The following is a 24,554-nucleotide window of genomic DNA, read 5'->3' on the forward strand; positions in this document are numbered from 1 at the left end:
GTTTATTAAAACGGCCACAAATCCCTGAAATCCCCACAGATGTTTGCTCTGTGCCCCAAGGATCTCTCACCATGGAACAGCCACAAACCAGGGAGCAGCAGTTCCCAAAGCCCTCAGGAGCCACGGCAGCAGATCCTGGACACCTGCCCTGGGAGGAGGAGCGGGAGGGAACTGCCCGATCCCCAGGGAAAGGTAAATCCGTAAATCCATGCTCAGCTCCAGAGCTGCTGGAAGGAGCCCTGGGGCACGGCCCCAGTGGGAGAGGAGGCAGCTGGAAATGCCGTGGGTGCTCCAGGTGAGGGCAGCGAGGGAGCAGTGACAGGAGCAGGACAGTGGCAGCCAGCAGGAGGGGCTGGGGGATGCTGTCGCCTCCCACACTGCAGGCAAGTCAGGAGGAAAAGCAGGGTCAAGTTCTCATCCACAGGGAAACTTCACCCTCAGGGTGGTTATGAAGCAAAGCTTCCAGAATCAGAAGTGTGTGACACTAACAGGAAAAAGAGCACGAGGATTTGGCAGGAATTGTGTCCCAGTAAAAATCTCCTTGTTCTAGTGCAGTCCCTCAGCTCCAAATTCTTCTTCTGGATTAATTTCAGCTTTGATGCTTATCAACACCAAAGAAGCTGAATGAAATTAATTTCTGTAACAGAAATCTAAACTTGATCTTTAAGAAAAAAAAACAAAACAAATTCAGGACCCAGGAAGCAACATTTCAGTACAAGAATCTGTTTTATTTTTACAGTGCAGTGATTGAAACAATGTAGAAATTCAACTTGCAAAACTGAATTTGTATCACAACGTCTCTCAGAAGGCAATGCAGATGTGTTGCTTTGAATCACAAAATATTCCTCTGGACACCAAAAATTACAAACTTCCAGCTTCCTTTAGAGACTGATTCCTCATAATTTAAATCTATCTTATAAACAATTTCTCTTTAAAAAAAGAAAACCACATGGAAGATAAGAACAACTCAAGTATAAACCCCAAGGCGTTGATTATTTGACTTGCTCAGCTTGCAGCGGGGCTGTGCCCGGGGCCGTGCCCCTAGTCGGGCTCAGTGACGCACTGCTCCACGATCTCGCGCAGGTTCGGGTTCTCCATGGCTGCTGCCACCCTCTCCTTGTCATTGATCTGCTTGTTGACTGCAAAACACCAGCACAGGGCTCAGGGGCTCAGCAGGAAAGGGCACATCGAGGGGCATTGCTGGGAAACGGGGAACGAGGCAGATGCAGGCGCAGTCACCACAAAGCAACCATGGGAAATCACAATTCCTGTCACTTTTCCGGCTCAGGAAAAGGGTGTGAGGTGTTCCAGTGGCATGTCCCAAAACCAAGGGTGAAATTCAGGGTAAATGAGTGGCCCAGGTTCAGTGTACAGCTCTTTAACCACAACATCCCATTTCTGGCAGGCACTGAATGCTCTGGGCACTGCTGGGACAGGGCCTGGCTCTGGCTGGGCAGAACACCCAGGTCCTGCCAGCTTTGCTGCAAAACCTGCCTGAGAAACATCCAGACTTGGTGTGGGGAGTTGAGGACAGTGGGGCCAGCAGCTGAGGCAGCTCCTCCTGTCAATTACTCAACTTTTGTTACAAACCCCTGCCAGAACTGGGGGGCTTTGTTATAAAACCAAAGCAGCAGCCAGCAGGTGGTCACAGAGCCACCACAGCCCTGGGGACACCTTGATGCCACTGGGTTTGCAGGCTCTGACAGGGGATTAGTTTCTGGGGAGGCAGGGGAGCAGAGGACAGGGCACAAGAGGCTGAAGCAGCAGCATGCACAGGCTCTACTCACTGTCCTCCTCCGTGGAATGTGTGCCCTCAGAAATGTAGATTTCCAGCTGGAGGAGAGATCAGCAGTGTTAGGGGCACCACAGCAGTGGAACATTTTCCTCCTGGCAGGAAAACCCCATCCCCACACCCAGGGCTGTCACCCTGCTGCCCCAGGAGGGGACTGCTGCCAGGAGCTCCCTTTGTAGCGCTCAGCTGGGAGCGTGGAGCAGCTACAAAAACAGAACCACCACCCAAAAATCAACTGCAGAGATCCTCAAGTAACTAATGTGTTCTTTACATTATTGGGGTCAAGTCTCTAAAGGTCTGTGTTTAATTTATGGAGGCTGACATTCATTCATGGAGTGTAAAACAGGCTTCAAACCAGGCACTTTACCTTGTGTCTAAAAGGCAAACATCTCTGAAGTTTTATTCTTAAACAAAGACCTGTTAAAAGAGAACACAAAAGAGATTTTCCTGTAAAATTGAAGGTCTGGGGAGCATTTTCAGGGAATCCATGTTTAATAACCAGTGTAAGTGACAGTGTCCTTCTGTACTCTGAGCAGCACAAGGCACAGAGGGAAAGGGGACAAGCAGAAAGTTGTACTTTTTTTGATTTTTAAAAGTTTGAGAGTTGAGAAACTCAGTTAATAACATTACTGAAGTAACTTGGAGACTACAAAGAAGGAATTCTGTACCACTTCCCAGCAGAGTTTTGAGAGGAATCTCTCCTTGAAGAGATTCCCTAACACGACACAAACAGATGGCTGTCCCCATTTCTCTGGATTTGGGGGTTTGTTTGGTTTGGTTTGGTTTGGTTTTTGGTTTGGTTGCACTGGTGGCAGGGTTCTCAAGCTGTAATTCCTGATCAAACCAACACAGGCAGGCAAGACTGAATCTGCACTGGGACTGGTGGCATCCAGGTAGCCTCAAAGGACCCCGAGCTCTTTGTTTGTGATCTAATTAAAGGAATCTCACCGATGAGAGTGGCCAAGGAGCAATGAGGTACTGTTGGTGTAAACCTGATGATGACCAGATATTCATCCTCCCCTATCTCCTGCACTTCCACGCAGTTTTCCGTCACCACTTCCAGTTCTTCCAAAGTGTTTGGCTTCTCCGGGTCCCGGATAGTCCGGATTATATCTGAGACAAGGGGCACAATAAGGAATCTTCCCTGGGACTCACAAAAGGGATTTCCACGAGCACCCCTTCCCGGCACTGCTGATAGAAGTGCTCACTTCCAAAGGTTCACTCTTTGGAAGCCACAAGCGATCCCAACGAGCCAAGCAGGCCCTTTCTCCCTGCCCAGCCCCTCGGGGCCCCCTCAGCGCTCCGAGCCCCTCAGGACCCCGCGCGTTCCCCCTCAGCCCCCCAAGGGCAAACCGGCACCGCGCCCGGGGCTCCCCCCGCGGCCCCCGCGCCCCCCGGCAGTCACCGTAGACCTCGATGGCCCTGTCGTGCTCCATGGCGCGGCTCGGGGGCGCATGGCGGGCGCTACTGGCAGGGCTCCGCCACACCCGGCCCAGCGCCTGCCACAGCAGCGCCAGCGCCAGCGCCATGGCCGCGCTCCGCCATCGGCCCGCGGGCCGCCGCGCTTCCGCCTGGGCGGGGCGGCACCGGCCAATGGCGGCCGGGGGCGGGACCGGGGCCGGCCAATGGGCGGGGAGGTACCGGGAACCACGCCCACGTGGGGCGTGACCTCGCCTCCGGGGTGGGGACACGGAGCGGGGACACAGAGAGACCCCCGGGACACGGAGAGGGGACACAGAGAGACCCCCGGGACACGGAGAGGGGACACGGAGAGACCCCCGGGACAGCCCCGGGGCACAGAGTGTGGACACAAAGGGACGTCCCGGCGCACAGAGAGAGCCCAGGACAGCTCCAGGACATAGAGGGGCCCCCGAGACAGCCGCTGCCGCAGAGTGGGGACGCAGAAATGCCATGGGGATGCATCTACAACAGAGATCAGAGGAAATATACAGAGAATTCTACTTAAGAATAAAGAAAAGTCTGCTGAAGTTGCGGGCCAGGGGGGAACTACAGCTCCCAGCGCGCATTGCTGTGCCGCGGTGTGTGCCGGGGGTTGTAGTCGGGCCCGGCGGTGCCCAGCTGACCGGAACGAGGGGCGGCCCCGCCGGGATGGCGGCGGCTCGGGCCGGGCGCGTCGGGCGGCGCTGAGGCCGGGCCGGAGGATGGCGGCGGCCGGGGCCCGGGCGGAGCTGCGTGTGCTGCTGGTGCCCCGCTCGGAGCAGCCGCGGGGCGCGGCGCGGGTGCGGCTGAGCAGGGCCCGGCACGCCCTGGGCACCGTGCTGCTGGCCGGCGGCATCCGCCTGGAGTCGCTGGGGACCGGGCGGGCCCGGGGCAGCGTCCTGCGGGGAGCCTGGGCTGAGTGAGTGCGGGCCGGGGCAGCGTCCTGCGGGGAGCCTGGGCTGAGTGAGTGCGGGCCGGGGCTGCGGGACTGCGGGGAGCCTGGGCTGAGTGAGTGCGGGCCGGGGCTGCGGGCAGCGTCCTGCGGGGAGCCTGGGCTGAGTGAGTGCGGGCCGGGGCTGCGGGCAGCGTCCTGCGGGGAGCCTGGGCTCAGTGAGTGCGGGCCGGGGCTGCGGGACTGCGGGGAGCCTGGGCTGAGTGAGTGCGGACCGGGGCTGCGGGCAGCGTCCTGCGGGGAGCCTGGGCTCAGTGAGTGCGGGCCGGGGCTGCGGGACTGCGGGCCCGCAACGGGAGCGCTCCCGTTGGGAGCTGGGTCTGTCTGCCCGTCCTGCCGGGTCGTGTATGTCCGTCCGGCCGGGTCGTGTGTGTCTGTCTGGCCGGGTGGTGTCTGTCCGTCCTGCCGGATGTGCTCACGGCACCTCATCCCAGAGCAAACAAGAAGGGTTTGTCTGTCTGTCTGTCGGGCTGTTGCTTCACGCCGCAGTGCCCCGAGTGCTGCGCCTCCCCCGCAGCCCGGGGCCAGCCCGGGTGACACTCGGCGGTCACATGGTGGCTTTAACGCGTGGTGGCTCCAGCATCTGCTTTGGCAGCTTCCGTGCCGAGCCAAAACCACACCTTAGTTCTGAGCACCTGCAGTGTCCGGCAGCAGCAGCAGCCGGACGTTCTGTGTCACACACAATCCCCAGCTGCTTCGGCTGTGAGGGACATTAAATCCCAGCCAGTGCCACCCCTGCCATGGCAGGGACACTGCCGCTGTCCCAGGCTGCTCCCAGCCCCAGTATCCAGCCTGGCCTGGGACATTCCGGGGCTGGGCAGTGCTTCAGGGCTGTCACAGGGCTCTGCTCTCTGCTTTGCCCTGCCCCGTGCTGAGCTGGTCGCTCTCTGTCCCCTCCCCATCACCACGGAGCAGGTGTGACACACCTGGAGGGGTTGTCAGCCCAAAAACCAGGGAAAAGTCTGGAATGGACAGTGTGTTCTGCTCTCCCTTGTGCTGGTGTTCTCCTGAAGCAGAGCATCCCTGGTGTCCTGGGTGGCTGGAGTGAAAAATGGAGAGGATGGAACCCCTTTATCCTGGAGAGGAGGAGGAGCAGGAGCTGGGGCTCCTCAGGCTCTGTCCTGCCAGGGATGGAGCAGTTCAGTGCTGGGAGGGCCAGGGTGGCAGCAGGGCTTTCAGTGCTGAGGTGAAGGTGTTGTCCCCTGCCAGTGCACACCCAGAATGGTCAGAGTGGGAAATGGGGAGAGGGAATAAAGCCATAACTTCTCTGAATGTTTCCCCTTCAGCTTCCTGTGGGACAGCTTGGAAGATGATGGTTCACAGTCCACCAAGACAAAGCTCCTGGCTCTTGCTCAAAGCCATGACCTGTTTGTCTATGAGTTCAGTGTAGAAGATGGAAAGCACAACTCCAATTCCCTGCACAGCTGTGAGGCAGAGACGCTGAGAAAGCTCCTTGAAGCTAAAAACATCAGTGAGTAAATTTCAATGTGTGGCATGTGTGAAATACTGCAGCTCTGGTTCTGCTGCTCCTGGTGGGATGGAGCACTAGGGAATTTCAGTTACCTCCCCACTGATCCAATGGGATCAGCAGGATTCATGGGCTTGAAAAATAATGGGGACATTTCTGTGTTCAAAGGTGACGTTGCCAGAAAGAATAAAACTCTTGTAGGGTCATTTTTTAATGATACAAAGTTAAAAATGAATTTTAATAAGATATATGCGACCCTGCTCTCTCAAATTTTAACTTTAATATTGGGACTGATGGGAAGAAAAGGGAGACAAGGCTCATCAATAACCCTGCAAAGACTAATTAAACATTTAACCTTGTATTTTATGATTAGCAAATATAGTGTGCCGTTAGAATGAGGCTTTGGTATTTTACATGTTCTTAAACAGTCTCCCTTCCTAAAATATTTTATTTCTAAAGTTTGTAGCTTTTCTTCTCAGTGCTGACTGAAATCCTATTTTGTGTGGATTTTTTAATGTTCTTCATAGTATTGTCCACTGAAAAAGCCACATAAAAAGTTTTGGGAAATGGTTCTAGAATTAGTGCCCCTGGCACAGAAAGTGAGATTTAAAACCAACCACCCCAACTTCTGTTAGGATGGGAACTGGGGCAATGAGTTTGAGCTGTCATTTTCTTGGGATTCCTTTACAAATCAAAAGTCTAGCTGGCTGTAATGTGAAATTTAAATACATTTAAATTTACAGGTCTGCCTTCAATTTCCTCTGTGAAGATTCTGTCTTTTGGAAACAACAAGTGCAAACTTCTGCTCAACCAGTTTCTCCTTGTGCACCTGACCTTTCCTGGGGAAGGCTCACCCCCAGAGCCCTGTGGCTGCTTCCCCCTGGCCCTGCCTCCAGGAGCTGTGGGGAGGATTGCAGACTCCCAGTTCTGCAGGGGGATCCTGTTCCTGTTGGACAGTGCTGGCTGGATTTGTATCCTTTGCAGGAGAGATCAGGGAAAAATCATCTGGAAGAGCAAAGCTGCTTTTCTCTGCTGTCAGGGCTGAGCAGAAATTTCTTTACAGATGTTTAAGTGGTGCCTGCAGAGAGGGTTGTGTAGCCAAATCCTGGTTATTGTAGAGCAGTGCCACAGCTGTGTGTGCAGGCTTTCCCACTACAGACCTGGGTTTATGGGTTTCATTAAGGGGTTTGATTCATGGCTCTGTGTGTAACAGGCTGATTTCTGCTGTCACCTCATGGCTAAATTAAACCAGAAATGATCTGCGGGCTCCCAGGGAGCCTGGGAGGCAGGTTTGTGTTGGGATGAGCAGGGGCTCAGGCCTGTCAGCTCCAGCAGCTGCTGCCATTAACCTGTCCCTGCTCACCTCCTCTGGCACATCAGAGCACAGTGAAGTCCTCTTGCCTTTCCCTCCTCCTGGGGCCAAAACCCAGCCCCTTCCCCTGCTGTGTAGGTGCTCTGGTGATCCCTCCAGGCCTGGGCTTTTCTTTGATGCTGTTTGCAGACATATTTGACTGCAGTGATGGTGCCCCCCTTGGGAGGGTGGGTGTGGCCCTGGGGGCTGGGCAGGGGCAGGGCCCAGCCCCTGTGTCCCCCCTGGCTGCCCTGGCGGTGTCTCCTGACCTCAGCACGGCCGTGGTCACCAACAGCTGCCAGTGGGCCCTGGCTGTGCAGCTCAACACCTACTTCAGGTACAGCTCCCAGGAGAGGGCTGCGGGCTCCCTGACCCTCACAGCTCCTGAATTCTGTGCCTGTCCTCCCTCACCGGGGTGCTGGCAGCTTTTTGCTCTGACTTCTGTGCTAGAGCAGAAATTCCTTCTTTGTTTAAAGATCGTCCTTGCATTGCTTGCTCCAGTTTATTCTCTGTCACAAAGGAAGCTGTGTCTATAACATCTCTTTATTTTAATCTGTCTGTTAACAAGCAGATTAACTTTGTCTTGCCCTTCATATTTTTTCCAGGAAGATGAGGTGCTCTCAGTGCCAGGGGTGGGTGGTAGAACCTTTTAGAAGTACTGTGGGGTATGGAATTATCAAACTCTGCTGGTACAGATGTACTGATTCAGCTTGGTGAATTAGGGCCAGCTGGTAATTAAGAGGTGGTGTCCACCTCAAAGGAAGGAGCATCAGGTTTTGATGGCTCACCTGTTACCCTGAGAGAAAACTGCACCCAGAGCTCCTGGAGGAGTTAAACATGAAAAAAACATCTTAAATCATCTGAGCAAGGTGAAATTTCATATTTATTTCTTTACAGACAGTTCCCTGAACATTTGCTCTGTAAGAGAGATCCTGAAAATCTCCCAGTGAAGCCTGCAGAGGGACTGGATGAGGATGAGCTGGCCAGCTCTGAGCACAGCATGGAGCTCCTGCCGCTGCCCTTCCGCACAGACAGGTACAGGAGGGAAGAGCTCCTGACACAGGCTGGCCTTTGTCTCCTCTGCATCACTGATAATAAACTGCTGATCTGTTTTCTCAGGTGTAGTTGGGACAGGTAAAATCAGCCATTCTGCTGTAAATGTTTTGAACTTGGGGTGGACCAGGACAGCTTTAGGTGTGGCATTGGACAGCTTCCAAACAGGAATTGCTGCTTTGGGGTCACCTGTGAGTCTTAGAGTATTGATAATAATAAAGCATGTCAGTTATAACTTTGTGTATAGATGAGAAAGGGTCAGTTCTGGAGTTAATTCTGTCCTACGTTTTTTTAATTGATAACTATTTGTTATCAGTTAAAAATAGTACAACATTTATATATAACTATCTATAACTATAATTTATTTATAACTATCTATAAATATAATTTATATATAACTATCTATAAATGTCTGTTCCACTATATTTTAATTGGCATTTTCTGTGAGGAAAAGAAAACTTTTCACTAAAAATGCTGGACATGGATGTTGTCAGCTGATCCAGCTGTGGTCACTCAGTTTGGCTGCAGGGGGTATTTAAATGTAAATAAAGAGGCTGTCATAAGCTTAAAATGCAGGATGTTGGATGGATTTGATGAGCTCTAAGTGTATTTTATTGAACTGAGAAAGCTTTGCCTGCCTTGTTCCTGGGGTAATACCTGGTGTTGAGGTGACTGTGTGCCCTGGGCAGGTCCTGGAAGGCACACCTATCCTCACTGTGGGACAGAGTCAGGAGAAGAAGAGCACCAGGCTCTCCAGAGTTGGTGAACGACTTGAATTTGCCCTGGTATCAGTTTTTTACCCATCTGGAAGATCACGATCCCGAAGTTTGCGAGGATCCAGAGAGGATGGTGGCCTTTGTGCCCCGGGCTGTCACATGGGCAGCTTCCCCAGCGCTCCAAGGCCAGCCTGCGGGTGCAGGACAGCAGTGGGCACAAATCCCCGCGGGAGCAGCCCAGGAAACGGTGAAACTGGAGTGCAAACTGGTGACTGGAGCCAAGGCTGTGTTTGTGCTGCAGGCACAGGACATGGGGCTGTCTCTGGCGCTCTGGGATTTTGAGTCCCAGGACGTGACGTGTTCCCACTTTGGCAGAAGCAGTGTCTATGTGGAGTGCAGTGCAGAGCTGCCACTGTGTCTGCTGCTCACAGGTGAGGGCTCACAAACTGTCCTGAGACAGCTGCTTTAGGGGATTTTAGTGTTTTACCTGGCTGCTGGTGGGTAACTTCCATCGTGTCCTGCTTGGGGAAACCCAAAGGGAGCTGCTGCAGCCTTGCCTCACTGTTCTGGAAGCAGCAGTGGGTAGAGATGCTGCTGCCCAGAAATGGGCTCCTGTGCCTTTACTAATGGCTTGGTTGTGTCGTTCAGAGCTTGGTCTGTCCCTGGTCCTGTTTGGGGTCACTCAGGAGGAGTTCCTGACCAGGCTGATGATGTTCGGCAGCGCCGGGGTCGTGGATTCCCTGTGCCACCTCAATGGCTGGGAGAGGTGCTCCATTCCCATCCATGCCCTCGAGGTGAGGAAAGATGCCTGTTGTTTGCAAGCTGTCCTGCAAAAAACAAACTCTGTATTCAAAGCATTGAATGCAGTTTGGCAATGCCAGTGTGGGTTTAGACACAATTAAAAGTGTGCCTCAAACCTAGGGGCAAAAGAAAGTGGTTTAGTTATTTGAATAAACAGCAAAACCCCAAGCAGATGAGTAACCCAAAGGAAGCAATACAGCAGCAAAGTGAATGCACATTAATAAAATAAAAGAGAGCAAAGCAGCGCTCAAAATTCCCTCTTAAATGAACCCAAAAGCAATTTTGCCAGTTTCTGCAGCAGTTTTTGTCCCCTTGCAAAATGTTAGCTATGAAAAGAAATCCTTGGAACTAGGTTTCTGGTTTTTGTGCTGTTCTTATAAAATTGCTGTAAGCTTATTCAGGGTCCTGATTCTCATAGTATTCACTTCATATTGCTGCAATAGCATTTTTTGTGTGGAGATCCAGGGCAGGGCTGGAGCAGAGCCTGGCTGAGGAGCCTGGCAGGTCACCTTGTTACTGCAGGCTGCAGGTGCTGCTCACAGAGTTTAAATCCCCTCTGGTTTCCTGTGTGTGTCACTGAGGCTGGAGGAAGAATCCCAGCAGCAAGTGTATGGTGCATGGGTGTAAATCCATGCTTAATTGTCCTGCTTCTGTTTGTCCAGGCAGGTTTGGAGAATCGCCAACTGGACACGGTGGACTTGTTTTTGAAAAGCAAAGAAAGTGTTTTCAGTCTGTCTGCAGCCTGCCCTGGGCCTGAGCAGCCTGGGGGTGCTGCCTCCCAGTCCTACCTGAGAAGTGAGTGAAGAACCTCAGCTGCTCAGGGGCTCATTTCACCCTCTGTCCCCCTGGCTCAGTGCAGGATGCTGATGTGTGAGCTGTTTCTGGACCCATTGCAGATCTGGAGGAGCTCAGGCCAGCTCTAAACTTGCTCTGCTCAGCAATCCAAGCCAATGATATGGAGCCTCACAGCAAGCCCTTCTCCGAGCAGCTCCTGAACCTCACCCTGACCTTCCTCACCAAGCAGCTGGAGGAAATCTTTGTGCACACAGAGGGTAAGATCACTCCTGCTGGGTCATACCTAGTAATGTGTGTCATCGTTTAAGTAAGTAAGAACTGCTAATTCTTTGAATTAAAAGCTTGATTTTGCCTGGGATTAACATAAAAATACTAGAATTAAGTGAGTGAAAGATGTTCTCCCTGTGTTTTAGATTGGACTTACCTGACTAATAATTGGTGGGACTAATACAAAATTTCAGTTCTCCTTTACTGATCCCTGGGCAGAAAAACCCCTCATTGAGGGCAGGGAGCTCTGTGGGGCTGTGACTGTGTCCTGTGTCCTGACAGGGTGCTGGGCTGTCACTGCCTGCACGGGGGACAGAGCTGATGTGCTCTTCCCTCTGTTTATTAATCATAATCAGCACATGTATTAATTCAGCATTGCTAAACATTAAAATCCTGCCTGTTCATTCCCATTTCACCGAAGTCTTGGATGCTTTTGGCAGAGCCTGATGAGTTCCTGCAGAAGGCTGCAGATATTTTGACTGATTACATCATTAAGCTGAGGAAGTTCCTGAGGAGGTACCCTCACCCAGCAGTGACCCCAGGGCAGGGAGCTGAGCTGGATGAGGACCTGCCTGAGATAGAAGAGAGCCAAGAATGGGAAAAACTGACTCCAGAGGTGAAAATCAGCAAGTTTATATAAGGAGATCGTTTATGTGGAAATGTCTTAAAGTACTGGAGAAGAAAGTCAGCATAGGGATGCTCTAGTGTGTTCCATGTTTTTCTCTTTAGGAAGTGATTGCTGAGGCCATCCTAAGCAACAAAATACCAGAGGCCCAAATCTTCTTCAGAAGGCAGAAACACCCTGCTGAGAGTCTGCAGGAGTTTGTGCAGACAGGTTTGAGCCTGGTCTATGACTGCCTGCTGAAGGGCAGCACCAGGGAGGCCTCAGAGCTGCTGAGGAACATGGTGAGAGGTGTTTGGGGTGCTCACTCTGCTTTGGGACTGTGCAGGGCACGGGGAGCCTCAGCTCCTGGGGTGGATTGATTGAAAACAGGGGGGATTGCAGTGGGAATGGCTGGCGTGAGGGAGCCTGGCTGGGGCTGTGTGCTGGCTGAGCAGCAGAGAAAGGGTGGCTCTGCCTGGGGAAGGGGCACAGGGACAGCAGGGACATCCCTGGCATGGGGCCACAGGGTTGGGGACAGCAGGGACATCCCTGGGATGGGGCCGCAGGGTTGGGGACAGCAGGGACATCCCTGGGATGGCACTGCAGGGTTGGGGACAGCAGGGACATCCCTGGCATGGGGCCACAGGGTTTGGGGACAGCAGGGACATCCCTGGGATGGGGCCGCAGGGTTTGGGGACAGCAGGGACATCCCTGGGATGGCACTGCAGGGTTGGGGACAGCAGGGACATCCCTGGGATGGGGCCACAGGGTTTGGGGACAGCAGGGACATCCCTGGGATGGCACTGCAGGGTTGGGGACAGCAGGGACATCCCTGGGATGGGGCCACAGGGTTGGGGCCAGCAGGGACATCCCTGGGATGGCACTGCAGGTTTGGGGACAGCAGGGACATCCCTGGGATGGCACTGCAGGGTTGGGGACAGCAGGGACATCCCTGGCATGGGGCCACAGGGTTGGGGACAGCAGGGACATCCCTGGCATGGCACCGCAGGGTTGGGGACAGCAGGGACATCCCTGGGATGGCACTGCAGGGTTGGGGACAGCAGGGACGTCCCTGGCATGGCACCGCAGGGTTGGGGACAGCAGGGACATCCCTGGGATGGGGCCACAGGGTTTGGGGACAGCAGGGACATCCCTGGGATGGGGCCGCAGGGTTTGGGGACAGCAGGGACATCCCTGGGATGGCACTGCAGGGTTGGGGACAGCAGGGACGTCCCTGCAGGAGCTGGTGCAGGGCTGGCACAAGCCTGCTCGTCAGGGCTGTGTGCTTGGGAGGAAAGCTGCTGTGTTCATTCTGTGCTCGACCTGTTCAGTGCATTCTGTGGGCACCTTTTACAGCGAGTGCCTCTCTGTGGCAGGGCCTGGATGTGAAGCAGGAGCTGCACAAGATCTGCTTGCACACACAGGACAGGCACGTCAGGGAGCTCCTGGTGAGTGCAGCAAGGGCTGCCTGGCTCCAGCCCTGCAGCCTGGCCTGGGTATGTGCTGAGGGAGACTCTGGGAAATGGATTTATAGAAAACTTTCAGAGTTTGGTAGACGGCTCACACAGTGTGTATTTGTATGTAAACTTTGTGATAAGAAATGCTGACTTAGAGATGTCATGGAACAGGACAGATATTGTTGAGAAAGAAATGGAACTGGAAATAAGTCTCAAAGGATAGTCTTACAAATAAAACTAGATGTTCTAGAGAAATAGAATTATGAAAGATGTATTGCAGTAGGACTTATGAAGGGTAATTTTAGATAATTTGTTTTAAGGTATTTACAGCATGGCGTGGCAAAAGCTGATAGACTAAGCACTTGTAATGTATTGTAATTAGGAAATAGTTGGCTTCTGATTGTGAGGCCATGAATTATAATATCTGTATTGTCTCACCCTTCTTATGAGACTGAAAATGGATTAAAAGTTATTAAACACCTCTCAGGTGCCCCACCTCTGGGTGAGAAAAAAGCTCAGTGTGACAAGAAACCCCTGAGTGCACTGACCTTCAGAGCAGAGACAGCCAGCCTTGCACCTGCCCCTCCTGGTGGCATTCCTGGAGCATCCCTGTCCCTTTGCAGCTGCAGTTAAACTACAGAGCTGTTCCTGGGTCATTCATTGCTCTCATCTAGTTCTCTCACAGTCTGGAGTCCTCTTGTCATTTAAGTGCATCGCCCTCTGCTTGCAGAATTGTTTCCCTACAGTTGGTTAATTGTTTGCACTTGCAGGATCGTTTACAACTTGAATAGATTAAAGATAGATAAAGACTGGGGGGAATTGGAGGTAATATTTTAACAGGTGGAGGTAACGCTCTAATTTGAATTAAAGGTGAAAGTCTTACAAGAAGAAAATTACTTTTCTGAAAAAGAAAAGAAAATGATTGACTTTGTGCATCAGGTTGAAAGCTTCTACTCAGAATCCTTCCAGGAAAACAAAGAGACTCAGTCTCTTTCCAGGTAATGTGGGTTATTAATTTTAATCATTAATTAATAGCATTAATGGGGTTTAAAGTGTGCTGGATTCTACATTCTGTGGGATTTACTGCACTAACAAATTTAATGTCATTAATTTCACACTGGTGTTCGTTTGCAGAAATCAGAGTCAGTGTGGGAACTGAGTCATTTTCTCATTTCTGTGGCAGTTGCTGTCATGTTCTCTCGTGACAAACTGCTCTGTGAGTCATGACAAACTATTGTGGGGGTGACAGAGCTCTTCTGCCTCAAAGGAAGCATTTTTAATAATAATATTAGAATTACCACTCAATTATTCGTGTTCAGATGTTTGCTCTGGTTTTGATCTATGATGTCTTTAATACAGCAAACCAAATAACCTAGAAAATAATTTTACAGTTAAATAATGGTAACTGATGATACTGATAATCTGTTGGAAAACCAGGCAGTTCTTTACTCCTGAACCCTCGAGCTCAGCTCAGTCCCCCTGGCATGCCGGGCTGGGGGCTTTGCTGAGCCCTCCCCAGGTGCTGCTGAGCCCCCTGAGCCCTGCCCGTTGTTGCAGGTGCAGCAGCTGGAGGAGGCAGCAGGAGCTCTCTGGGCCCCGGGCAGTGCTGGGCTCCCAGCTGGGCTGGGGCAGCCCCAGGGCGCCCTGGCTCACAGTGACCCTCAGCTGGGCCCTCTGCTGGGAGCAGCGGCTGCAGGAGATGGTGCTGCTGCCCTGGAAAGCACAGCAAGGCAAGTGCTGTGCCATGGGGCTGCGCTGGCACCTGTGGGCACAGCCACAGAGGCCATGTGTGTGTCACTCACCGTGGGGGCAGTGGGGCTCACCCCGTTCCGTCCTGGTGGGGCTCACCCCGTTCCATCCTGGTGGGTTTCACCCCGTTCCATCCTGGGTCTGGGCTCACCCCGTTCCATCCTGGTGGGGCTCACCCCGTTCCATCCCGGTGGGGCTCACCCCGTTCCATCCCGGTGGGGCTCACCCCGTTCCATCCCGGTGGGGCTCACCCCGTTCCATCCTGGTGGGTTTCACCCCGTTCCATCCTGGTGGGGCTCACCCCGCTCCATCCTGGTGGGTTTCACCCTGTTCCGTCCCGGTGGAGCTCACCCCGTTCCATCCCGGTGGGGCTCACCCCGTTCCATCCTGGTGGGGCTCACCCCGTTCCGTCCTGGTGGGGCTCACCCCGTTCCGTCCTGGTGGAGCTCACCCCGTTCCATCCTGGTGGGGCTCACCCCGTTCCATCCTGGTGGGGCTCACCCCGTTCCATCCTGGGTCTGGGCTCACCCCGTTCCATCCTGGGTCTGGGCTCACCCCGTTCCATCCCGGTGGGGCTCACCCCGTTCCATCCTGGGTCTGGGCTCACCCCATTCCATCCTGGTGGGGCTCACCCCGTTCCATCCCGGTGGGGCTCACCCCGTTCCATCCCGGTGGGGCTCACCCCGTTCCATCCTGGGTCTGGGCTCACCCCGTTCCATCCTGGGTCTGGGCTCACCCCGTTCCATCCTGGTGGGGCTCACCCCGTTCCATCCTGGGTCTGGGCTCACCCCGTTCCGTCCTGGTGGGTTTCACCCCGTTCCATCCTGGGTCTGGGCTCACCCCGTTCCATCCCGGTGGGTTTCACCCCGTTCCATCCTGGGTCTGGGCTCACCCCGTTCCATCCTGGGTCTGGGCTCCTCCTGTGGAGAGGGGTTTGGAATTAGCTGGGAGGGACTTACCTCATGGGAATGCCACCCTCTGCCCTGGGGAACTGCTTCCAGCTCTGCCAACGTGAGGCTCCAAGAGCTGGAACAATACCCTTGATCCCATGGCAGCTGTTGATTAAAAATAGGTACCTGGAGGGACAGGACCCAGGAATGGCTCCCACTGCCAGAGGGCAGGGCTGGATGGGATTTTGGGAATCAGGAATTGTTCCCTGGCAGGGTGGGCACGGCCTGGATCCCTGGCAGTGCCCAAGGCCAGGCTGGGTGGACTTGGAGCCACCTGGGACAGTGGGAGGTGTCCCTGCCCATGGCTCTGGATGCTCTTTAAGGTCCCAGCCCAAACCATTGCACAATTCTGTGTAAGAAAACACCAGTACTTCCCTCAGGAGTGTTTGTGTGTGCTGGTTTCATCCATTTGCCTTTTTGAAATGCAGAACTCAAGACCTGCAGCGCTGAGGTGCTCTGGATGCACCTGACAGCCCAGCATGACTGGTTGAGGATTTGTTCCTGGATTGAGGAGTCAGAGCCCAGCCAGGCTCCATGTGGCAGAGCTGCCTGGCCCCCCCTGAGCCCTGACATCGTGGACAGGAGCACTCTGTGCAGCCCCTACATGAGACAGGACATCCTCAACAAGCTGGCCAGGTAGGGGCCCCAAGGCTTCTCTCTCCTTCCTGTGTGAAGCCAAAATCAGAAATAAAATCCTTGGCACATACTGGTTTTTATACTGCTCTTTTTGGAAACAGCGCAAATCCATTGATAAATGTGATTTTAGTCTCCTACTTTACCTGCCAACAGTAAGAGCCAGGAGAGCAGGAGCACTCCTCCCTCAGCCCTTGGATGTTTCAGGGGTTACACTCCTGATGCCCACTTTAATGCCAGGGAGGAAATGCTGAGCATTTCCCTGGTCACACCTCGCTCTGGGCAGTGCCCTGCAGTAACCACAGTGCTGTTGGGGCACAGGCAGATGGATTTTGGCACTCTGTGTCTGCCCTAGCAGGGAATTAATCCCTGCTCTAATTGTGAGCTGGAAACACCCATCAGAACTTGTCAAGGAGAGCTGTGTGATCAGTGTCTGTGCTTTTTTCTGACAGAAAGGGCATTTTTGTCCCTTCTGAGCTGGAAGATTTTGAGCTGCTGCTCCAGAGGTTGTCGTGCCTGGGGGGAGTCCTGCAGAATCCTCACCCTGTTCCAAAATACAGCTCTGCCAGTGGCCTGGACTTCCATGCCCAGTTTGTCCTCCACTGCCTGGAGCACAGCCTGCAGTACCTGCTGTACACTTACCTGGACTATTACAGGTAGGAATGCTTCCCATCCCTCAAACCCCACAAGGGATCCAAAATTTAAAGAAGGAAACACAATTTGAACACTTGGTGGGGAGCGTTTTCCTCAGCCCTGGCAGTGTCATTTACCAGAAACTCTGGGGCAGTGTGGGAGATTTTAAGCTGTATTTTGAAGCTTTATTCAGATTGTCTTAATATTAATTTGCGTGTCAGTCGTGAAAGGAAACAATTACAGCTGTAATTAGTATAATGCTGCAAGCAGTACAATCCTGAATGAGCCAAGTTGCTCTTCAGAAACTCCGAATTTACAGAATTCAGAAACTCTCTTGAGCACAAGTGTGAGTTGACTCCTGATATGTTCACAGATAAGGAAATTGCTGATTTCCACCTAATCTAGGGTTAGTTGGGGCTTGAAGGTGGTACCAGTATTAGCTATTGGAGCTATATGAATACTTCCCACTTAATGCTTACTTGGCAATTAGAATTTCTGAGCTCTAACTCCAGTCTAACACTGGAATTACCAGAGATGTAGAAGTGGACCAGAAAAAAAAGCCAGTACATAATTTTCTGGTTGTTTGTCTAACCACTTGTATTTGGTATTAACACCCATGAGATGCTCCAGTCTTTAAGGCTGTGTCACAGCAGTGGTTTCCAATGCTGTATTTTCACTGTGCTGCTCATTTATTTGCAGTTTAACCCCTTCAAACTGCCCTGTCCTGGGTAACAAGGAGCTGCAGGAAGCACATCCCTGGTTTGAGTTCCTGGTGCAGTGCAGAGGGGTCGCCAGCAATCCCCGAGGTAGGAATTGCTCCAGAGGGGGCTGATGTTCCTGCCCTAGCCCAGGGCTTGGCACAGCTGGATTAAACCTCTGCTCTGCTGCAAACCCCCTGTCCATCACCTCCTCATCTCTGAAATCTGGATTAGTTCCTGCTGGAGCTGTGCTCAAAGACCTGGAGACTGCACAGGAGTGAGGATCACTCTGTGTGTGACCATCCTTTCCTCCAGTTCAGTTACGTTGCCAACAGGTTGAGCAGAAGGAGAATTCATGAGAAGACACACATCCCATTAAAATTAAACCTTCCTCTAGTCCCTGTGGTGCATTTTGATTTCTCTGCCCTTGGGTTGTGTGTTTGCTTTACTGAAAACCAATAGAGTTTGTGCCCCTAGCTCCTTGCACTTTTAAAACATTTCATCTTCTGCAGAGTCACACATCAACAAAAGACAAAACTAATCCCAAGTGAAGCTTTTTTAGAAAGCATGGTCAGTGTAGGATAAAGAATTGAACCACTCCAGTGCTAAACTGTGGGGCTCAAGCCAAGCCTGTCTGTGTGGGCAAAGCTTGGTAAACCTTAGCTCATCTTCATTGTGTTTATAGGCAAAGTGAGGGAAAGCAGAATGGACAGCAAAAAGTAATAAAATTCAGCATTTTTCACAGGCAGAGGACAGCTGTAATGTGTAATTAATCGTTTAATACTGGTTTTACATGGAATTAAATTTCACTTTTTTTTTTCCTTTTAAGATCCCAAGATGATTTTCCAGGCCAGTCTGGCCAATGCTCAGATGCTGATTCCCAGCAGCCAGGGGGGTGTGAGCAGCATCCTGCTGGAGGGCAGGACCCTGCTGGCCCTGGCCACCACAGTCTATGGGCCTGGGGGCATCGACCAGGTACTGCCTGACCCCTCTGACCCCCCTGCCCAGGTACTGCCTGACCCCCCTGACCAGGTACTGCCTGACCCCCCTGACCCCCTGACCAGGTACTGCCTGACCCCCCTGACCCCCTGACCAGGTACTGCCTGACCCCTCTGACCAGGTACTGCCTGACCCCCCTGACCCCCCTGACCCCCTGACCAGGTACTGCCTGACCCCCCTGACCAGGTACTGCCTGACCCCTCTGACCCCCTGACCAGGTACTGCCTGACAGCCCTGACCCCCTGCCCAGGTACTGCCTGACCCCCCTGACCCCCTGACCAGGTACTGCCTGACCCCCCTGACCAGGTACTGCCTGACCCCTCTGACCCCCTGACCCCTCTGACCCCCTGCCCAGGTACTGCCTGACCCCCTGACCAGGTACTGCCTGACCCCTCTGACCCCCTGCCCAGGTACTGCCTGACCCCCTGACCAGGTACTGCCTGACCCCTCTGACCTCCCTGACCCCCCTGACCTCCTGACCAGGTACTGCCTGACAGCCCTGACCAGGTACTGCCTGACCCCCTGACCCCCCTGACCCCCTGACCAGGTACTGCCTGACCTGACCCCCTGACCCCTCTGACCCCCCTGCCCTGCTGCTCCTATCTTGGCTGTGACAGAAAAATGCCCCCTTGGATAGAAAACTGCTGGAGCAGAGGGGGTGACCAGAGTGTCTTGATCCACAGCACAGTCACCTGCAGCATCAGGTGCTGGGGCCTGATACAACTGAAAAGCATTTTACAGGAAAGAAGATGGTATTTTCTGTGTTGTCAAATTCCCGTGGGGTAGATCGGGACACCCCAGAATTGTTTTGTTGCTATTGAATGCAGTTTCCTCCTAATTAATTTTGCTTGCTTGCAATGTAGGTCCTTCAGAATGAAGATACAGAAAAACCTCTAAAGAAAGTTGATCCACAGCTCTTGAAGATGGCCTTGACCCCTTACCCCAAGCTCAAGGCTGCTCTCTTTCCCTCCTGCACTGCTCATGGGATTTTGCCTCCTGACATCTCTCTCTACCACCTCCTGCAGGTACCCAGAGTGCTTTTGGCAGGGCACCAGGACAGAGGGGTTTGTTTGCAGATAAAGCTGGGGCTGGGGGCCAGGGATTTCTTTGGCATCCTGGATGTGGAGCTGAAGTTCACAGCTTCATCCTGAGCTGCTTTTTCGGGTGCTCTCTACACCCTGTGAGTTTGCAGTGCTGGAATGTCAGAGGGGTGTTCTCGCAGTGTTCAGTGGGCAAGGTGTTAAATAGTGCAGAAATTGCAGTATTTCAATTTTACAATGTTTGTACCGGTATGAGAATTAGAAATTGAGAGTTACAGGACAGTGATGTGAAATTCTTAAGCTGCCTCAATTTATTTTGTTTCTGATCTTTCAGTCATTAATGCCCTTTGATCCCACGAAATTGTTTGGCTGGCAGTCAGCAAACACTCTGGCTGTGTCAGGTATGTCCCTTGCCAAGGTTTCCATGCTTTCCTAAAGAAAATTACTGTCCAGGGGAATTGTTTGGCAGATAAATTTACTCAAAAGGCCATTTCTTTCACAAGAAAAATAGTGTAATCTACTGAAATTCTGTTTTGCACTAGAGTTCTAGATTTTTGCGTTAAGCTTTTCACAGGCAGAACTTTTTCTAAATATAGAAAATTATCTGAATATAAGATAGAAAACCAATGTTTTCTTTTCCAAGCAAGCTGAGGCGATAGAGCTGTGCTTTCCCAGTGAGGAGTGGGGTTTCAGGGTGGTTTTGGATGTGACTTAGAGCCCGAGGAGCACGTTTGGCTCTCCCCTGAGTTCTGCAGCTGAGCCCTGCTGCTGCTGCTGTGCCCTCAGAGTGTCCCTGACAGTGCTGCTGTGTTGTTCGCAGATGCCTGGAGCCAGCTGCCCCACTTCTCCAGCCCGGGGCTGGTGAGCAGGCACGCCGTGCTGGAGAGGCTGGATTTCCTGTTCTACCTGCGGCACGGCCGGCCCGCCTTCGCCTTCGGCACCTTCCTGGGCCAGCAGCTGGCCAGGAGCAAAGCCCCCAGGCAGCTGTGAGTGTCCCCAGCTGGGAGCCCCTGCACCCTCCCCAGCAGCACTCAGTGTCCTAAGGGTTAGAAATCAGATAGCGCTGAAAAGACGCGAGCTTGGTTTGGAGTCACCTCGGCAAATCTGCACAAAGGAAGTGAGGAAAAGATCCCCGGTTTGATCAAACATGGGTGGGCTCCTCTTTTAGGAAACTGAGCCCCTAGTTGACTTTGTAGGAGCATGATGCCCCTTTTCTGTGACATTTCCTAGTTTAAATAGTAAGGCAAAAAATGCACTGGAGGTTGATAGAATTAAATGTCCTGGCTGAAGCTTCAAAATCAGGTGTTCAGTCAAGTGACACATCTTGCTTGAGTACATGAAACTTGCTGTTTAGTGTGGGAATTAGAGCAAATCACTTTGTTTCTGTCTGGTTTGTGTATCAGTCACTGTTTGTTTCTCTCCATCATTTCCACACAGATCTGTTTCTCTTGTGTAAACAGGTAAAACCGGGGCAAAAAGGGAAACATGCATTAATGTGAAGTCATGGTGTAACAGACAGCCAGGGATGCAGGGTTATTTCAGTGACTGCTGTGGGAAAACCCTTTGGGTTCATTTTTCTCTTAGCACCATCTGCAGGTCAGACTCAGGTTCCTGGTGCTGCAGTGGACTGCAAACTGCAAAGGCTCTTTCTGCCTTTCTCAGCTGCTGAGGGGGTGTTTTGTTAATTATAACACCAATTCCACTACCTTTAGTTTTTGATAAGCATGTTAAATTGCAAACTCTGCTTATCACATGTAAGCCTTCATTCTCATCCCCACATTTTTTACAAATATGAAGCTTTTGGCTCACAGTTACCTCTGATACTGATGGCTCAGAGTTCAGCAAACCCCACAGCTGCTTGTTTGCCTGGGGAGGGAGTTTGGGGGGGTTATCTGGGAAAGGGAGGCTGACTGCATTGGTGCAGTGGTGCCAGCTGTGTGTGCTCCCTGCAGGATCCAGCAGGCAGCTCGGGAGGCCCAGCTGCTGGCCCTGAGCTCCTTTGGTGTCCCCTCGGTGGCTGCAGCCTGCGTGTGCTTCCTGGAGCTGCTGGGGCAGGACAGCCTGGGGCTGCGCGTGGCCCTCAGGGCTGCCAGCCTCATCTCCAGCCACTGCCCCACCAGGGACTCCCTGGGTAAGGCTGCCCTTGTCTGCCTTGCGTGCCTGCTCTGGGTGTCTTGGCAAGGGAGGGAGGGATGCGAGGGGCTGCCTGGGGCTCAGCACTGCACTAAAAGCATGGAAGAGCTTCCTTGTTCTTTTGTTCCCGTTTCTTTACTCATTTTGAAAGGTGCATTTTGATCCTGTAGTGTCAAGTAAGGCAGGCAGACTGATACAGGCTGTATCAGGATCTAACAGACACTGCCCAGCAGCTGCCTGACACTGATACTAGTGAGGTTCAGTTGTAATAACATTGCAGAGAGTTAAACAAAGTCCATTGCCAAATCCCCTTTCTCCTTCCTTTCATTTACCTGCAGGGATATCAGGTGTTCAAAGCTGTGGGGAAATTTATCCTAGGGTAAACTTATCCTAGAAATAACTCTAGAAAGTTGAATTTCTAACACCAGGGCCACAGGTGTCTGCTTGCCCAGCTAGGAAGCTACTCCTGAAAATGCTGGCCCGGCTCTGATCCCAGTAGCACCTCAGGAATGTGTTCTTTTAAACAGTTGAGAAGCTAACAAGGTTGGCTGATGGTGAAAAGGCAGCAGCAGCAGCAGTTCTGACCTCCTTGGAAGAGGCCTTCTGGGATGCCATTGAGCAGCAAGGCATAAAGAGGTGAGAGCAGCCGGGTTTGCTTTCCTGGGAGGTGGAGGCTGAGCGCTGCCCTCTGCCCTCTGAGTGCCAGATAACACCGAGGAGGGCAGCACAGGACGGGGACCTGGCTGCAGTGGCCCCCGGTGCTGTGTGCAGGCAGTGCCAGGGTCGCTCCAGACCCGAGCGTGTGCTGCAAACTGCAGCTCTCTGAACTCTGTGCAGGACATCCAGTGACTGCAGGAGGCAGTGGTCCCTGGTCATGCAGTTCTGCAAGCTGCATAACCTGGAGCTGAGCACGTCCTTCCTGAGGGAATGTGCCAGGTCCAACGAGTGGCTGCAGTTCCTGATCCAGACCCAGCTCCACGGCCACCAGCCAGCCCAGGTGAGCTCCCTGTGCACTGAGCTGGGTCTGGGAGCAAGGGAATGTCCCAGTGTGGAGACAGCAGGAGCCTCACCAGCTCTGGGTTTTGGTTCTCTTGGGATGTCCATACCCTGGGACTGTGGTAGCCCTTCCCTTGCAGCCACACTTGTAAATTTAATTTAAACTCAAGTAGTTACTGCTTTTTTTAATGGGAGAGTTGCCAGATGTTCAGTGTAAGTTATAATGAAGCTATTCATCTTTCCTTTCAAAAATTATTTTTTTTGTAAAGATACTTAAACTTTTGAAAATCCAAATTTTCCAAGTTTAATTTTGAATGCAATTTAAAAAGGAATAAAACACTCCAATAAAAGCAATTGGGAAAAGTCATGTGAGGAAGCTAAGTGGGAAATTCCAGGTAAGATGGTGCTTAGCAGACCTAGAATTTTAACTTGGATCTGCTTGTGGTTTTGAAGAATTTATAACTCCACAAAAGCACCTGAGTAGACTCTTTTCACCTCTGTTGCTGCCCTACAAGATAGAGCAGAACTGAGGCTCCCTTTGTGGAATAGGATGAGCTTTCATTAGAATAATTCACACCTACAGAACCTTTTTCATCTCCAGGTCTCCAAAGCTGTTCTAAAAACGGAATTTGGAGAGTGTTTTGTCTGTGTGTTCAGTGCTTCCATCCTGCCCCGTCCTGTCAGGCCTCACAAGGCTCTGGTGCTGTTTCCCCACAGGTCATTCCCCTGCTGCAGGATTTCCCTGCTGTGGTCCAGGATCACCTGCAGCTGGCCCTGGGGAGGCTGCTGGGAGCTGAGGCAGGAGCTGCAGGCAGGGCCTGTGCAGGGAGCCTGTTCCAGACGCTGCTGCAGTGCCAGGAGCAGCCCAGCCCCTGCGGGTTCCTGCTGGCTGAAGGGCTCAGGGCACAGGCCCCCGTCCTCAGCGTGCTGGCAGCCTGCTGCCCTGTGAGTCTGCCCTGTGGGGATGGGTGGCTGTGCCAGGCTGTGCCAGGCTGTGCCAGGCTCTGCTGCCCTGTGGGATGGGTGGCTGTGCCAGGCTCTGCCAGGCTCTGCTGCCCTGTGAGTCTGCCCTGTGGGGATGGGTGGCTGTGCCAGGCTCTGCCAGGCTCTGCTGCCCTGTGAGTCTGCCCTGTGGGATGGCTGGCTGTGCCAGGCTGTGCCAGGCTCTGCTGCCCTGTGAGTCTGCCCTGTGGGATGGCTGGCTGTGCCAGGCTGTGCCAGGCTGTGCCAGGCTGTGCCAGGCTCTGCTGCCCTGTGAGTCTGCCCTGTGGGGATGGCTGGCTGTGCCAGGCTGTGCCAGGCTGTGCCAGGCTCTGCTGCCCTGTGAGTCTGCCCTGTGGGATGGCTGGTGGCACAGCTGGCACTGCCAGGCTCTGCTGCCCTGTGAGTCTGCCCTGTGGGATGGGTGGCTGTGCCAGGCTGTGCCAGGCTCTCCTGCCCCGTGAGTCTGCCCTGTGGGATGGGTGGCTGTGCCAGGCTGTGCCAGGCTGTGCCAGGCTCTCCTGCCCCGTGAGTCTGCCCTCCTGGGCCTGTGGGATGGGTGGTGGCACAGCTGGCTCTGCCCCAGGGCTGTCTGCACTGCCATCACAGCTGCTCTTGTGTTTCTGGGGTGGCTGTGCCCAGCGTGCCCCCTTCCACCAGGAGGGGAGGTGTGAACCCTTCCTTTTGGCATTTCCAGGGTGCCAACCTCATCTCCTGCCTCTGTGTGTGGGTCATCACTTCTGTGGATGATGCCACCAGGGCTGAGGCCACTGCCCACAGCCAGGGCGGGGCAGAGGGTCCCCAGTGGGACCTGCAGGACCTTGCTGTCATCTGGAAAGTCCTCTTGAGGAAGCAGAAGAGCAAAACACTTCTGAGTGGCTTCCAGCTCTTTTTAAAGGTGAGGGGATGTGGTTTCAGGGGTGTATTTGATGTGGGCCTCACCTTCTGGGCCGTAAACTCCCCTCTCTCTTGCTTGTGCCAAGGATAACCTGCCTCTCCACTGAAATTCCCAGTCAAATTGGAAATTCTTCCAGTTATCACAGATT

General features: G+C 53.0%; 2 protein-coding genes across 2 annotated transcripts in view; one reads left to right on the top strand and one right to left on the bottom strand.

Moving 5' to 3' along the window:
* Positions 1-707: 707 nt before the first annotated feature.
* Positions 708-3,370, bottom strand: CIAO2A (cytosolic iron-sulfur assembly component 2A). The gene is made up of 5 exons (XM_066558761.1): positions 3,198-3,370; positions 2,741-2,905; positions 2,160-2,209; positions 1,788-1,833; positions 708-1,139 (listed from the first exon to the last, which is right to left on the bottom strand). Exons 1-5 carry the CDS (start codon positions 3,319-3,321, stop codon positions 1,042-1,044), a joined length of 483 nt encoding a protein of 160 aa, XP_066414858.1. The 5' UTR covers positions 3,322-3,370; the 3' UTR covers positions 708-1,041.
* The window catches only part of SPG11 (SPG11 vesicle trafficking associated, spatacsin), a 32,185-nt gene continuing 10,950 nt past the window's right edge, over positions 3,320-24,554 (top strand). The window contains exons 1-27 of the mRNA XM_066558487.1: positions 3,320-3,429; positions 3,852-4,151; positions 5,471-5,655; positions 6,396-6,623; positions 7,154-7,340; positions 7,901-8,038; positions 8,746-9,203; positions 9,421-9,566; positions 10,236-10,368; positions 10,470-10,625; positions 11,076-11,251; positions 11,365-11,541; positions 12,616-12,687; positions 13,567-13,694; positions 14,254-14,426; positions 15,824-16,031; positions 16,481-16,684; positions 17,361-17,467; positions 18,189-18,334; positions 19,222-19,383; positions 19,733-19,799; positions 20,219-20,384; positions 21,351-21,529; positions 22,059-22,167; positions 22,369-22,528; positions 23,245-23,472; positions 24,206-24,406. Coding sequence (XP_066414584.1) covers positions 3,320-3,429; positions 3,852-4,151; positions 5,471-5,655; positions 6,396-6,623; positions 7,154-7,340; positions 7,901-8,038; positions 8,746-9,203; positions 9,421-9,566; positions 10,236-10,368; positions 10,470-10,625; positions 11,076-11,251; positions 11,365-11,541; positions 12,616-12,687; positions 13,567-13,694; positions 14,254-14,426; positions 15,824-16,031; positions 16,481-16,684; positions 17,361-17,467; positions 18,189-18,334; positions 19,222-19,383; positions 19,733-19,799; positions 20,219-20,384; positions 21,351-21,529; positions 22,059-22,167; positions 22,369-22,528; positions 23,245-23,472; positions 24,206-24,406 — 4,704 coding nt within the window. The remainder of the gene's footprint in view (positions 3,430-3,851; positions 4,152-5,470; positions 5,656-6,395; positions 6,624-7,153; positions 7,341-7,900; positions 8,039-8,745; positions 9,204-9,420; positions 9,567-10,235; positions 10,369-10,469; positions 10,626-11,075; positions 11,252-11,364; positions 11,542-12,615; positions 12,688-13,566; positions 13,695-14,253; positions 14,427-15,823; positions 16,032-16,480; positions 16,685-17,360; positions 17,468-18,188; positions 18,335-19,221; positions 19,384-19,732; positions 19,800-20,218; positions 20,385-21,350; positions 21,530-22,058; positions 22,168-22,368; positions 22,529-23,244; positions 23,473-24,205; positions 24,407-24,554) is intronic.

The sequence above is a fragment of the Molothrus aeneus genome, chromosome 13 (assembly GCF_037042795.1).
Source record: "Molothrus aeneus isolate 106 chromosome 13, BPBGC_Maene_1.0, whole genome shotgun sequence".
Lineage (NCBI taxonomy): Eukaryota > Metazoa > Chordata > Aves > Passeriformes > Icteridae > Molothrus > Molothrus aeneus.

What these genes read in the sequence shown, in the direction of transcription:
- CIAO2A (XM_066558761.1), bottom strand. Translation starts at nt 3,321, where the DNA reads ATGGCGCTGGCGCTGGCGCTGCTGTGGCAGGCGCTGGGCCGGGTGTGG. An exon ending in CAGGGCCATCGAGGTCTACG is followed by an intron (nt 2,906 to 3,197) that starts GTGACTGCCGGG and finishes CCCTTGTCTCAG; the next exon opens with ATATAATCCGGACTATCCGG. An exon ending in CTCCTTGGCCACTCTCATCG is followed by an intron (nt 2,210 to 2,740) that starts GTGAGATTCCTT and finishes CTCTTTTAACAG; the next exon opens with GTCTTTGTTTAAGAATAAAA.